The sequence below is a fragment of the Odontomachus brunneus genome, unplaced genomic scaffold, assembly GCF_010583005.1.
Source record: "Odontomachus brunneus isolate Ranch 3 - 2012 unplaced genomic scaffold, Obru_v1 Obru_scaffold_237, whole genome shotgun sequence".
Lineage (NCBI taxonomy): Eukaryota > Metazoa > Arthropoda > Insecta > Hymenoptera > Formicidae > Odontomachus > Odontomachus brunneus.
In genome coordinates, this window is record NW_022639687.1 from 320,733 (window position 1) to 334,969 (window position 14,237).

Below are 14,237 nucleotides of genomic sequence, written 5' to 3' on the forward strand. Positions count from 1 at the left end.
ACATTACCAAAATTGCGTGCGTGTAACGCATTAAGATGGTAACGCATCTATAAAGAAGTACTATAAGCAAGCTTGAAATTCAATGTATGTCATTAGATAGCCTCGAAAGACGTGTCGTTTTTCCGACGTGGAATTCAAATGTTGCCAGAATGATGGGAAAAAATAGTGGCTAGCGATGGACAATACTTTCAGTGATGTTTTTTTACGACTTTTTTTAAATAAAGCATTAATTTTCACGAAAAATCAGCGAGAGCTTATTCAAGCTCCTAATAGATAAGGCCTTCTGAACTAAAGCCTCCCATAGTTCGACTAAAACCGACGCGTGGTGCTCCAAAGCGCTTACCTGAGTCTGATGTAAAAATGCAACTTACCATCGATTTCACTAGTATTTTTATTGTGACCATTAGAAGTATTATTGACCTTATATATATTTGTATCTCAAGCGGAAAAAAGTACTTGACATCTGCTTCGATCTTCCCGTACAACCTCTATGAAGTTAGCCCCCGTGTGCGCGCTTGCGGTGAGCGCATAGATGCCAGACTCGCTCCGCGGGGAACACTGGGAGACGGGTTTTGGTGCGTCAATGAATTGATGTCGTTGTCCCAAGTAACAATTTTATTGATAGAGAGAGTTCAGGATCGGCCGTCGCTGGTGATCGAATCTTCTGTCCTCACTGGGCGTGCGTACCGAATTTTTCGACCAATGTTTTTCGTCGCAGGGGAGCCTTCGCGGGCGGAAGACTCCGGATGTCGCGTTTCGCGATACAATAATTGAGAGCCTGACCCGCTACGGTCGGCAGCCTGAGACTCGCGAAACTGATAGGCGCAAGACAGTAAAAGATGAGACGGCAAACGTTTTTACTGTGAGAGATTCGCACGAGATTGAATGCCCGTTATCGACAGAATGAGCTTTTATCTCCGCGGTTTCAAAGCTGGCGATCAGTGATTGGTTCGGCCTCGCGGCACCTCGACAGGCTTTCATTGTTTTGTTGTTGATATATAGATCTTTGATTCTGCGATCCAATTTTAAGATTGCCATAGCAACCAGCTAGCAAACACAATAGATCGAAGTGTCGCGAGGCCGAATGTTTACCGGCGAAGCCGGTCACCGGGTATCACACACAGAAATTTGTATATCATTTACGTCTCGAAAATTCTAAATAGAATCTTCGAGAAGAACAAGTCGGTCGAGTTGAGGAAATCGCGAAAGGCGACAACACTTTATGAGAATATGAGGCGAGTCCCGAACATCCCGCCCGCCTTGAAACAGCGGTTTCAATCTGAGACGGTCGGAACTCGTCCATCTCGCTCTCGCTCGCAATCGATCGGGAGGATACAAAGTTATTAATCGGTCGCTTCACCTCAGAAGTCGCAGTTCTGACCGTTACGACTCGCACACATCCATCGGAGCCTGGATAACACTGAATCACCCGACCTAAGTCCCGTTTGCATGGGGGGAGATTCTCGTTTCGCAGTAACACGAGCTGGCCGACCCGGATCGACGGTTCGACCCTCCGCCATTTACTGCGTTGTTGAAGGCAGTTCACGTAGTCGGCGTACCATAAACGCCAAAATCGCTCCGCGACCCGACGCACGAGCTGCCATCGTGTTAGGCGATTTTCGTTGGTATCAAGGAGCGAGGATTCAGGTGGTGAAGTGACGGCGGAACCGATCAAAAAATGACCCGGGGTCAATGGCTCGTAATCGTCAAATGAGTCGGACAACGGGCCAAGCGGGCGAGAGTTCAAACATGCCTCGATGCGGCAGAGGAGAGTAGCGAGTTCTTCGAATGTGAGCACGCGATCTTTTAACACGCGACGCATATGATATTTTACGCTCTTAATACCAGCCTCCCAAATTCCACCAAAGTGAGAAGCAGCAGGGGGGATGAACTTCCATTCCACGTTGTTGGTAGCGGTTTTGTTTTGAAAGTTCGGGTCGAGAAGCGCGGCCCGAAACGCGACGGCGAGCTCTCTCGCGGCGCCGACAAAGATGGTTCCGTTGTCAGAATAGATTGTTTGAGGGAGGCCGCGCCGGGCCGTAAACCGATCAAATGCGTTAAGGAACGCTTGCGAGGAGTAGTCAGCGACGAGCTCCAAATGTACGGCGCGCGTAGCTAAGCAGATAAACAGCGCGATATAGGCCTTGCGCGACGCGATCCCGTGACCGGCGGACGCGCGAATATGCACAGGCCCAGCATAGTCGAGCCCGCTATGCAAAAAACTCCGAGCAGGCGCCGAAACCCTTTCGCGAGGGAGATCGCCCATAATTTGCTTAGGCAAAGCGGCGCGCTCGCGAACGCACACGACGCATGCATGAATGCGGGCCCGCACGATACCCCGCGCTCGAACAATCCAAAACTCACGGCGAAGAACACTCAACGTAAGCTGCACGCCAGCATGTAATGAGCGAATATGAGCGTGATCCACGATGAGCTTCGTCACGGGATGAGATAGTAACAAAATCGGATGCCGCTGGGAGAACGAAATCGGAGCTCGCGAAAGCCGCCCGCCAACTCGAAGAGCCGTCACGATCAAGGAATGGAGAGAGAGGGAGAAGAGCGCTTTTGGCCGACAAGGCTCGACCGTGCGTGAGCGCGTGAAGATCCCTCGAGAACAGCTCGGCTTGGACTCGCTTAATAATGAAGGTTCGAGCCTCGGAGCATTCGGCTGCCGCCAATGCGCGACCGTGCCAGCTAGTCTCCGGTCGGCAAAGATCTCGACGACGGCATGCGTTAACAAAACGAAAAATATATGCGAGGACGCGAATGAGTTTGGGCCACGAGGAGAAGCGCGATAAAATATCAAACGGGAGCGACGATTGCGCGGTATGTAATGTAACGAGCCTATCCTTGACAGGGACTTCGGCAGTCGCGTGTGAAAAGGGAGCCGGCCATGAGTCCGAACACTTATCAAGCCATCGCGGACCCCGCCACCATAACACGTGAGCCGGCAGGTCGGCACCCAGCAAACCCCGCGACGCGCAATCCGCGGGGTTGTCCTGCGTAGGTACATAGCGCCATTGAGCGAGGGGAAGACGCGCTTTAATGTCCGCGACACAGTTCGCGACAAAAACCTTCCAGCGAGATGGGTGGTGCGCGAGCCAAGTTAACACGACGGCCGAGTCCGACCAGCAATAACAGGGGACGCTCCGCAACGCGAGCAAGGAGGAGACAAACTCGACGAGACGAGCGAGGATCACGGCAGCCAACAGCTCAAGACGCGGAATGCTCACCGGTTGAAGGGGAGCAACCTTTGACTTGGCCGTAAAGAGGGTGACAACCACGTGATTTGACTGCGTTATGACTTTACAATAGACAACGGCTGCATACGCAGCGCTAGACGCATCGGCGAACCTATGCAGCTCGAGGCGATCAATTTTGCTATCGAATCCGGTCTAGCGTGGAACTTTAAGATCGTCGAGAGAGGAGAGGCCCGAATAGATACGGCGCCATCGAAGGAGGAGCGCGGGAGGAAGTTCATCGTCCCACCTGATCTTTAATCGCCACAAGGTTTGCATTAAGATCTTAGCAGATACAATGACCGGAGTGACCCATCCGAGCGGGTCGTACAGTTTGGCGATTTCCGAGAGTATAGAGCGCTTACTCGTCGGAATCCGTTAGGCCAACGATACTCCGAATCGAAAAACGTCATCCGAAGTTATCCACGTAATGCCGAGAATCTTGACAGCGTCGTTGGCCGCAAGCGTTTTCGAGCATGCTAACCCTGATTTTGCTCGTCGATATCGTGGAGAAGGCCAGGCGAATTACTGGACACTTTCTCAACTCGAATCGGCCTCGACGCAGCAGCGATACGAGCTGATCCCGAATGCGAATCAATTCGCGTTTATAGTCAGCGCCGAATAACACGTCGTCGACATAGACGTGATTTTTTAATATCGGAATTGCTAGCGGAAAGTGATCCCCGTCATCCACTACCAGCTGCTGTATCACGCGTAACGCGAGATAAGGAGCACAACACATGCCGTATGTGATTGTTAGTAATTGGTATTCGGTTGGCTTTACGCGGGGATCATCAGTCCACAAAATTCGCTGATAATCGATATCTCGAGGATCGACTTGAAACTGGCGATACATTTTCTCGATGTCGGCGGAATAGACGTACTTAAACGCGCGCCAACGAAGTATGACAGCGGGTAACTCGGTCTGCAGCTTAGGGCCGGAAAACAAGTGATCGTTTAAGCTCGATCCGTTAGACGTCGGGCTTGAGGCGTTAAAAACCACACGAAGGTTCGTCGTCGAGCTATGCGCGCGATAAACCGGATGATGGGGGATAAATACGACTTGACTGCTCGAGTTGGTTGCGTGATTCGCGCGTTGCATGTGGCCCAACTGTTCATACGCGCGCATAAAGTCGACGTAAGCATGCCGGTGCTCGGGGTCAGTCTGCAATCGATGCGTGATAGAAGTGAGAAGGCGCTCGGCACGAAAGTGAGAAGCGCCTATATCAATTGGAGGATCGGTTTTAAATGGTAATCGTACGATATAGCGACCATCGGGAGAACGGGAGTGGGTGGTTACGAAGTGCTCCTCACATTTGTCATCCTCTGGCGATCGGAGGGGAATGCGAGGGAGTTCTTCAATCTCCCAAAACTGCCTGATTTCGTCCTCAAGTGACGGCGCGCCGAGACAGTGTAAAACCGAGACGGAGTCGCGAGGTAACGTGACAGCGGCGCGCAAAGGCGAGGGGGATTCGAAATGTTCGATCGATCGAACGGGCCTGGAGATAATCCAACCGAATGCTGTGTTCTGAGCGACCAGCCCCCCGCCGTCGCTCCGACAAATACCATCCCGCAGGACTTCGCCGTAAAAGTCCGCGCCGAGAATCAAATCAATCGGATCCTTACCGCACGGATCCGGATCGGCCCAGGATAAGGCGGAAAATTGCGTTAAGCACGACGCGTCGACTGAGCGCTCCGGAGTGTAGGATGTGAGTGACCGGAGAATCAACGCGGTGATCGTATATGACGGCGACGACGAATTCCGAGGTGATATAGCGAGCTCGACTGCGTGCCGACAGAGGCCGGCGCTAATACTGCCGACTGTGGATACGGAAACGGGCATGCGAATTCGCTTTAATCGTAACAGTTGCGCGACGTTTTCCGAAATAAACGTTATCTTGGAGCCTTGATCAAGCAGCGCCCAAATAGCAACGCTTCTTCCGCACGCCGAACTCAAGCGGACACGAGCGGTAGCCAGTAAAACTGGAGCGCTTCGCTGCGCGATCGTAGCGACGAGCAGAGAGTGCACCTCCGCTCCCGAGAAGGATGATGCCGTCTCACGCTCAGGAGCGGACGATGCCTCAACGCGGTGCGCGCTGACGTCCGAGTCAGCGTGGAGTAATGAATGATGCCTCTGATGGCACACTCGACAACTATATTTACTCTGGCATTCCTGAGCCGAATGATTCTGACTCAGACAATTAAAACAGCGGCGATGCCTTTTCGCGAGATCTCGACGCTGACTCGGCGCCCCGCGCATAAATGTTGGACAGGCGCTAAAGTAATGGTGAGCCTTGCACATCGGGCAAGGCGCGCGAAGCGGCGCCGACGCGGCCGCGAAGTGCACTCGCGTTGCCGACGGGGTTTTCCCTCCCAACAGGCTGGACGTGCCAGTTGAGAATTCTTCGAGAGCACGAATTCGACTGGCGATGAATCGATCCAAATCAGGAAATAATGGCGGATCGTCGGTCTCACTCGATCGCAGGTTCCACGCCTTGCGTGTTATCGGATCCAAGCGCTGCGAGACGAGGTGAACTAGGAAATCGTTCCACAGGTCATCCGAACTTCGTTGCAAATTGTTTAGAGACGCGATCGTCATCGTGATCGTCCCGCGAAGAGCTTGAAGCTCGGTCACCGACTCGCGAGACAAACCCGGCAGATTTAGCAAGATTGACAAATGTACAGATAGCAAACGACGTCGGTTGTCGTAACGAGTCCGCAACGCGTTCCACGCAACAGCAAAATTATCTGCAGTGACGGACAAATTAGCGATGCATTCGAGAGCGCGGCCGCGAAGGAAGGATACAAGGAAATGCATTTTCGCAAAATCGTTTAAGTCCTTATTACCAATGATGAGCGCCGAAAAGCGATCGCGGAAATGCTCCCATTCGGCTACGTTACCGTCAAACGGCGCCATTTGAATCGGCGGTAAATGCGCAAGAGAATACGCGGAATGAGACGCGCGCGTATACGAGAGATCAGTAGACTGGTTAGGGCTTACAGGTGGTTCCAGCTCCTCGAGGACCTCGGCCATGTAGTCCAGCGCAGCGTTGTACCCGTCCTCGGTGTTCTCGAAGACCTTGTCGACGAAGTAACTGCTCGTCACTCGTGTAGCTTCCGGGATTGATCTCTTCATCAGCGCGTGGCCGTCGATGAATTGAAGTCAGAGCTCTTTCAAGTTCCTGATGCGGGATCGCACTATCGCGGCCGTGTAATTGTTGCGCCCGTGTAATTGTTCTTGAAGTTCTCAAGAAACCGCGAGATCTGCCGCTGCAGCTGCAAGTGGCGGTCCAGTCAATCAATAGTGGCTATTGATTCGCCGTTATTGGAACGACTCAATTCCAACGAAATCCGCGTCACTGAGGCAGTTGTCCACGCTCACGGATCAGGCTCGAAGGACCATTAAATGTGCGCGCTTGCGGTGAGCGCATAGATGCCGGACTCGCTCCGCGGGGAACACTGGGAGACGGGTTTTGGTGCGTCAATGAATTGATGTCGTTGTCCCAAGTAACAATTTTATTGATAGAGAGAGTTCAGGATCGGCCGTCGCTGGTGATCGAATCTTCTGTCCTCACTGGGCGTGCGTGCCGAATTTTTCGACCAATGTGTTTCGTCGCAGGGGAGCCTTCGCGGGCGGAAGACTCCGGATGTCGCGTTTCGCGATACAATAATTGAGAGCTGACCCGCTACGGTCGGCAGCCTGAGACTCGCGAAACTGATAGGCGCAAGACAGTAAAAGATGAGACCGCAAACGTTTTTACTGTGAGAGATTCGCACGAGATTGAATGCCCGTTATCGAGAGAATGAGCTTTTATCTCCGCGGTTTCAAAGCTGGCGATCAGTGATTGGTTCGGCCTCGCGACACCTCGACAGGCTTTCATTGTTTTGTTGTTGATATATAGATCTTTGATTCCGCGATCCAATTTTAAGATTGCCATAGCAACCAGCTAGCAAACACAATAGATCGAAGTGTCGCGAGGCCGAATGTTTACCGGCGAAGCCGGTCACCGGTATCACACACAGAAATTTGTATATCATTTACCTCTCGAAAATTCTAAATAGAATCTTCGAGAAGAACAGGTCGGTCAAGTTGAGGAAATCGCGAAAGGCGACAACACTTTATGAGAATATAAGGCGAGTCCCGAACACCCCGGCTTTTAATAAAAATATTTTTTTGCATAAAGTTACGCCAAATCGCTTGTAGAAATATCTAGTGAAAGATTTTTCGTTTGTAGTAAAAAAATAAAAATGTTACGGGGGGAGGGGGGAATCGTCAGCCCTCCAAAATGGGGGGCTGACTTAAGAAGTGACCTAATCAACGCCAAATAATTCGTAGAGGTTTGTAGTGAAGAAATTTTCGTTTGTAGTTGTCCAGAAAAAAAATACTCTCGAAAATGTAGGCTCTCATCAACAAACGATTCTTCTAAATCTAAAGGGTAGTACTGTTGTAATTTTTTAGCCTTATCTATTAAATCCGCAGTTGATATCGAAGTAATTTTGGATAACCATTCAAATCTTTCAAAAATATCTTTATATGCATTACTTCTACGTTCTAATTCTGTACTTATACGGTCTATTATAACAAAAAAATGTATCTCGTCTAAACTGTTCTTTATCACAGATTTCTTTTTCAATTTCCGATATCTCATCAAATGAAAAGTTTACGCTTTCTTTTTCGTCTTGTGTCGAATTCATAATCTTCGACTTCAGATTTTTTCTTTGCTTTCTCTTCAAACATATCAAATAAATTTCGTAGTGAATTAATGTATTCTGTTAATAAACTACAAAGTTCCACAACTGTTTGTATGTCAATATCAACATCTTGCAATTTTTTGCTAGTTATTTGAAATCGATCTATTATTGAGTTCCAAAATACAGCCATAAAGACAGTTTCAAATCGACTCATTTGTTTCAATAGTCCTGCAGCTTCATTACGAGTAGCCGGTTTTTCGGTAGTATTTAAATTTATTGTATTTAAAGCTTTAATTGTGGAATCCCAGTTTTCAATGAAACTGCGACAAGCTTTCGCTCGAGATGACCATCGAGTATCAGACATTCTTTTTATTACTATATTGCCTGGTTTTAAAGTAGATAACAATATCTCTTACCGGTGAGTTGACGCAGAAAAAAATGTGTAAAGATGCTGCAAAATTGAAAAAAAAATTACATGCTTCATGACAACTTTCTGCTGCGCATACGCCAATCAAATTTAAAGAATGCTCAGAACATGGCACGTATAGCGCACATTGATTTTTATTTTTTATTCTAGCTTGCAATCTGTTATATTTGGCAGACATGTTACTGGCATTATCATAGAACTGCCCTCGGCAGTTGGCAATGTCCAAATCATAATTAACTAACGTAGAAAAGACAGCATTAGCTAATTGTTCAGACTTATGACCAGTATTTGGTAAAAAACAAAGAAAATGTTCTACCGGTATACCATCATTGTCTTTTACATATCTTAATATAAAAGATAATTGATCAATATGCGATATATCGGGAGTTGAATCAACGCTAATTGAAAATATTTGGCTTTCTTTACTTCTGTAATAATTTATGCACTCACTTCTGTTGCCATCAATTTTACAAATTCATTGCACGTTTGAGAAGAAAAATAAGAGACTATTCCGCGACCTGCATTTCCATACTTTTTTATATGATTAGCTAAAAATGGATCAAACTCTGCTATAAGTTCAAGAACCATCATGTAGTTACCATTATGAAGTGATCCAAATTTTTCATCCTTGCCTCGAAAAGCAAGTCCTCTACTTGAAAGTTTTTTCACAACTGACACAACTCTTTTCAATACATTTGTCCAATAATTTATTTTTTCTTGCAATTGAAATTCTAAATCAGCATCAATTCTTTCAGAAATCTTACTTCTTTTTATCATTTTAAGTTTACATGTTTGTGCTCAGTTGAATTTTCATGTTCGCGTATTCGAACAAAGATATTTTTTCAGTCATTGTAACCATTCGTTGCCAGACTGGAGGTTCCTCCAAATAGTCTACACGGGGCATAGAACACAGCTCCCTTGCTTTCTGAATATATAAGAAATTTTCTAGGCATTATCTCACCATTTAGAAGACGCTGCTCAAAAACATTTTTTGTTAAAGTACGACTTGTATTACCATAATATCTTTCAGAATTCCCAAAATCGACATCTATATTTTGTTAAATATTATGTGTGGATAAGTATTCAATTGTAAAATCATTCAATATCCACTTTGCTGGATCACTACTAATTATCGGAAATACTTCTTTGTTTTGAATTTCTGAATTATGCGATTCATAATTATCTGTAATTTCATATGATATATCCACGTCAATCGTTTTCTGAATTACGCGATTCATTATTATCCGTAATTTCGTGTGATTTATTCACGTCCATGCAATCGTTCTCGGAGGTAGTGGTAGTCTCTGATGTGCTTGCAACTAAAAGATCAGTTTTTTTAATATTAACTATTGGCATAACGTTTTTACTAGATTCAACGTATTCATCATTACTACTATTTGTAACTTTAGAATCATTTCCAGATGAAACAAATGAATCTAATTTGCGCATTTTAGATAAGACCTCATTTTCGCGCTCTTTCTTCATTAATGCATTTTTTTTATATTGATTTTCACCTAATTTCTTTCTTCCGGATATATTTATAAATATTTTAACCCGCCAAATTCGGGTCGTTTCAAGTTAAAACTTTTAACTATCCAGAAACGAGAAACTCAAAATCTTGAAAAATGAAAACTTTATTAGAGTGATCTACTATGACTTTGCAACTTTGCAATTTTCGGAGAAAATATCTTATGACAATAAAGACCTATGGGTAATAATCCAGAATCATTGAGGAAGCCTGGTTAATGAATTAAAAATTGAAAATAGGCATGGAGAAATATCGAAAAATATCGATGTTTCAAATAACAACCAATGTTCTGCGGCGAACTGAATGATATAATACTGTGTCCAAAAAGTAAGACCAGTTTTCAATTTAAATCGCGCGGGTAAACCGCACATCATAAATATTTTTTTTCTAAGTTGGCAACATTGTGACAGACATCTGTGACAAATTTCATGTCAAAACATTCATTACTTTTTGCTTTACGCTTGGTTTTGTACGACGCTAAAAGTACATTCGGCGATTTTTACAATGTCTAATTATATTGAGCAAAGAAGTTGCATTAAATTTTGTTTGCGGAATGAAATTTCGGGTGCAGAAACGTTCAGGATGTTGCAGAAAGCCTTCGGGGACCATGCTTTGTCGGAAAGGAATGTTTACAAGTAGTATAAACAGTTCAAAGAAGGTCGTGGAAGTGTTGAAGACGAAGAGCGTTCCGGATGACCATCAACCTCTGCCGATGAACAACACGTCAAGAAAATCGAAGAACTTATGCTTGCTAATCGTCGAATGACTGTTAGAGACCTTGCTGATGCTGTTGGAACTTCGAAAGGATCTGCCAATACCATTTTGAAAGATATTTTGGGCCTGAAACGTGTAAAATCTAGACTAGTGCCAAAACATCTCAATTTCTTCGAAAAAGAGCGTCGCATTAAGATCTGTGAAGAGATGCTTTCTGACTATCAATCGGTCATGAAACGGATTATTACTGGAGATGAGACTTGGATCTATGCTTACGACCCGGAAACCACCGACCAATCCAGTGAATATCGTGCAAAAGGTGAAGCCAAACCGAAAAGATCGCGTCAAAGTCGATCGAAAATCAAGGTCATGTTGACAGTTTTCATCGATTATCGTGGTGTTGTCTATTCAGAATTCCTTCCACCCGGCCAAACCGTCAACAAAGAGTATTATTTGAGTGTTATGCGTCGTTTGCGTGAAGCTATTCGCCAGAATTGTGGGCAGACAATTCTTGGTTTTTGCATCACAATAATGCACCTTCTCACACTGCACTCGTTCTTCGTGACTTTTTCGCCAAAAATTCGATCCATATCGTTCCACAACCACCGTATTCGCCTGATTTAGCACCGTGTGACTTCTGGCTATTCCCGAAACTCAAAAGACCACTGCGGGGAAATCGTTTTGAGACGATAGAAGAGATACAACGTGAATCGCTACGCGCTCTGAAAGCCATCCCGGAAGGCGACTTTAATTCTTGTTTCGAGGACTGGAAAATACGTTGGCATAAGTGTATTGTGTCGGGAGGGGATTACTTTGAAGGCGACGAAATAGATTTGGAAGAATAAATAAATATTTTTTGAAATAAATAAAAACTGGTCTTACTTTTTGGACACAGTAGTATGTCTCGCGGCGGCCAATTATTGCAGTAGGAAGAGTAGGATTCGCTCGCGCATCGCATTACAACAGTGCTCGGAATTAAATACTCTGGAGTTGATTTCTGGGCAGCAATCATGTAACTTCGAGCAAATCTTTTTCACTTTTTCACTTTTTACTTTCCCCTCTATCGATTTCACGTGAACTTTTTCATTGTTCACGCAATCAAATAACTCTATGAAAAGCACAAATCACTAAACATGGTTTCTATATGATTTAAATATCGGCCAAATCAGCTGTATCCATCGGCTGTAGAACATATAATCTTAAAAACATCGCTATAACCTTAGAACTGTTATGTTTCCTGTATCTCATTACAGCAGTAGCATAATATATTCCGTATTCATCATGTCACTAGATTTTCACTTTTCCGCCAGCACATTTCATGGCTAACAAGTTCACATGAAAAGTTTCACGTTTCTACGTTTCACCGAGTTTAGTGATCACGAGTTCACGTGAAACTTTTCACTTTCCACGTTTCCGCCCTAGGAGAAAATTTACGTGATCGCTGCCCTGAGCGTCGCTTCGTCGCCTAATATCTCCTCACTACCGCTCGAGGCTTGATAACCGGTCACCGGACGTCATTGGTAGAGTCGTCGGCGGCTCGGCCGTCGGCGTCTCGGCCGTCGAGCTTCAAGCGGCGGCTCCAGGGGCGGCGAAAATTTTCTGTCTTCGAAAATTTGCCGCCCCCTCAAATTTGCCGCCCTAGGCAAATGCCTAAGTTTGCCTCTAGTGTTAATCCGTCGCTGGTTATATTCAACAAATAGCGAGCAAACCGCCCAAATCCAATGGAGAGAAAAAATATTTTATGAGAAAATTAACAAAACAGGAATCATAAATATTAAAGACCAATGCAAAGTAACAATTGAGGATGTGAAATTACAAGCGCAAGGTATTATAAAAAGCACACCAATACAAACACACATACCTGAATACACATAACACTGAACCAAGAATATATAAGCACGAATAAAAACGAAATAGTACATGTAAAGCCAAACAAAATAATACGAAACCCGTCGGAATTAGCGGAGTTAAGTAATAAGATAACACAAACCTACTATAATTTAGAAAATAGCTCGAACACTTTAGCACATTATAAAAATATAATATTCACTACAGCATCAAGCCGAATATACCCATAATCCCTGCACTAGCGCGCAGACATAGTTTACACGTAAGTTGCACACGACAATAAACATAATTGTACATGAAAAAGATAAAGATAAGCGTAAAATAGGATAAGAACACGATTATAACCAACATTGTAAAATATGTACCAAAAATATGTAAAAGCGATCGCAACCCGGAAAAGACGAAAATGTCGTTCCAAACCCTCCGTTTTCTCCTTTCATAGGGGGAGGAATGTTATAACCATGAATATTATTTGTAGCGTTATCGAAACGTGCCATGAGAAACCGCTTCGACAGCGCTACAATACTGTTATGATTATGTACGTGCTGCACTCAGTATCATCTTGAAAATACCATACATCTGACTGCCGGCTAAGTCAGCACTTTGGCAACTTCCTTGTTGTTAAAACATCAGTATAAAAAGACTAGAGAAGAACACAAGAACAGGATTCTCCTCCGGTCTCGCGCCAACGACGCACGTGGCCGTAATACACATTAAGAGTTCGGAAGTTAAGCAAATACAATTATCAAGTATAATAAAGTTCTTTATAAAATTAACACTACATCTACAAGTTCGTGCACCCTAACAGTTTCCCGCAACACCGATTTTGAATCTCGTTTGTGCTTCTCCAACCAAGGGCACAACAATCCTTTAGTACAGGAAGAAGTCTGACGTCTTAAACTACATGATGCGTGATCCGTGGAATCTCTCGTGAGAGTGAGCAGCAGAATGAGATCACGATCTTACACAGGTCTGAAAATTTTTGAATGATAGGGACTAGAGAATCTCTAGTAAAGAAAATCGCTAACTTGGTTATGTGACTAGCTACTCATCTACTCTGCCATCGGCTGGCATAAACATGTACGGATTTGGACATTGCGACGCTGGTGCAAAACCATATGTATACATATATATATATATATATATATATATATATATATATATATATATATATATTGTGACGTCGCAGCCGTGGAGGCGCCCGTCTCAAGAAAACCGTACTGAGATGGTGTGAGAGTTTCCGTGTGTCGCGTCGCGAACGGTTTTCGCGAATATTCTCGAATATCGCGTTCCGGCGTGTGTTTGTTTGTGAACGTCCTGAGGACAAATATCGGAATTGTGCGAGCGGAGCAGATGCGAAGGTCCCCAGCTTTGTACCCCTCGGCGCTCCTTGCCAGCCAGCAGGATTCAGGAAGTAGAGGACTAAGAAACAGCGACTGACAACCCACTGCTCGTAATCAGGTGAATCGCTCTCTCAAAATTTTGCGTCAACTTATTTCGAATTATCGCTCGCTCTGTAGTCTCGAATACTGTATCGTTTGGAATCTCACGTAGCGAGAACACCGGTATCGCAATTAGACAGGATTCTGTCAGCTGTGTTTACTTCCAGCGAACGCAGCCGTCACGAAAGCCTAGAAGGAAAAAAACGGGAGCGTCGAGAGAGGCAGCGAGAAGATCCGCTGACAACAATGTCTCGAGACAAAAACGTCTCGAGACTATCATACCGACAACTGCCGATCCCCGAGAGAGAGAGAGAGAGAGAGAGAGAGAGAGAGAGAGAGAGAGAGAG

The 14,237-nt window shown here is 45.2% G+C and overlaps 1 protein-coding gene across 1 annotated transcript; it reads right to left on the minus strand.

Moving 5' to 3' along the window:
• Positions 1 to 3,648: 3,648 nt before the first annotated feature.
• Positions 3,649 to 6,375, minus strand: LOC116852593. The gene has a single exon (XM_032833104.1). The coding sequence runs from the start codon at positions 6,373 to 6,375 to the stop codon at positions 3,649 to 3,651; it is 2,727 nt and encodes a 908-aa protein (XP_032688995.1).
• Between the last annotated feature and the right edge of the window lie 7,862 nt (positions 6,376 to 14,237).

Bases quoted from the DNA above. Each gene is read 5' to 3' on its own strand.
- LOC116852593 (XM_032833104.1), bottom strand. From the start codon at position 6,375: ATGAAGAGATCAATCCCGGAAGCTACACGAGTGACGAGCAGTTACTTC.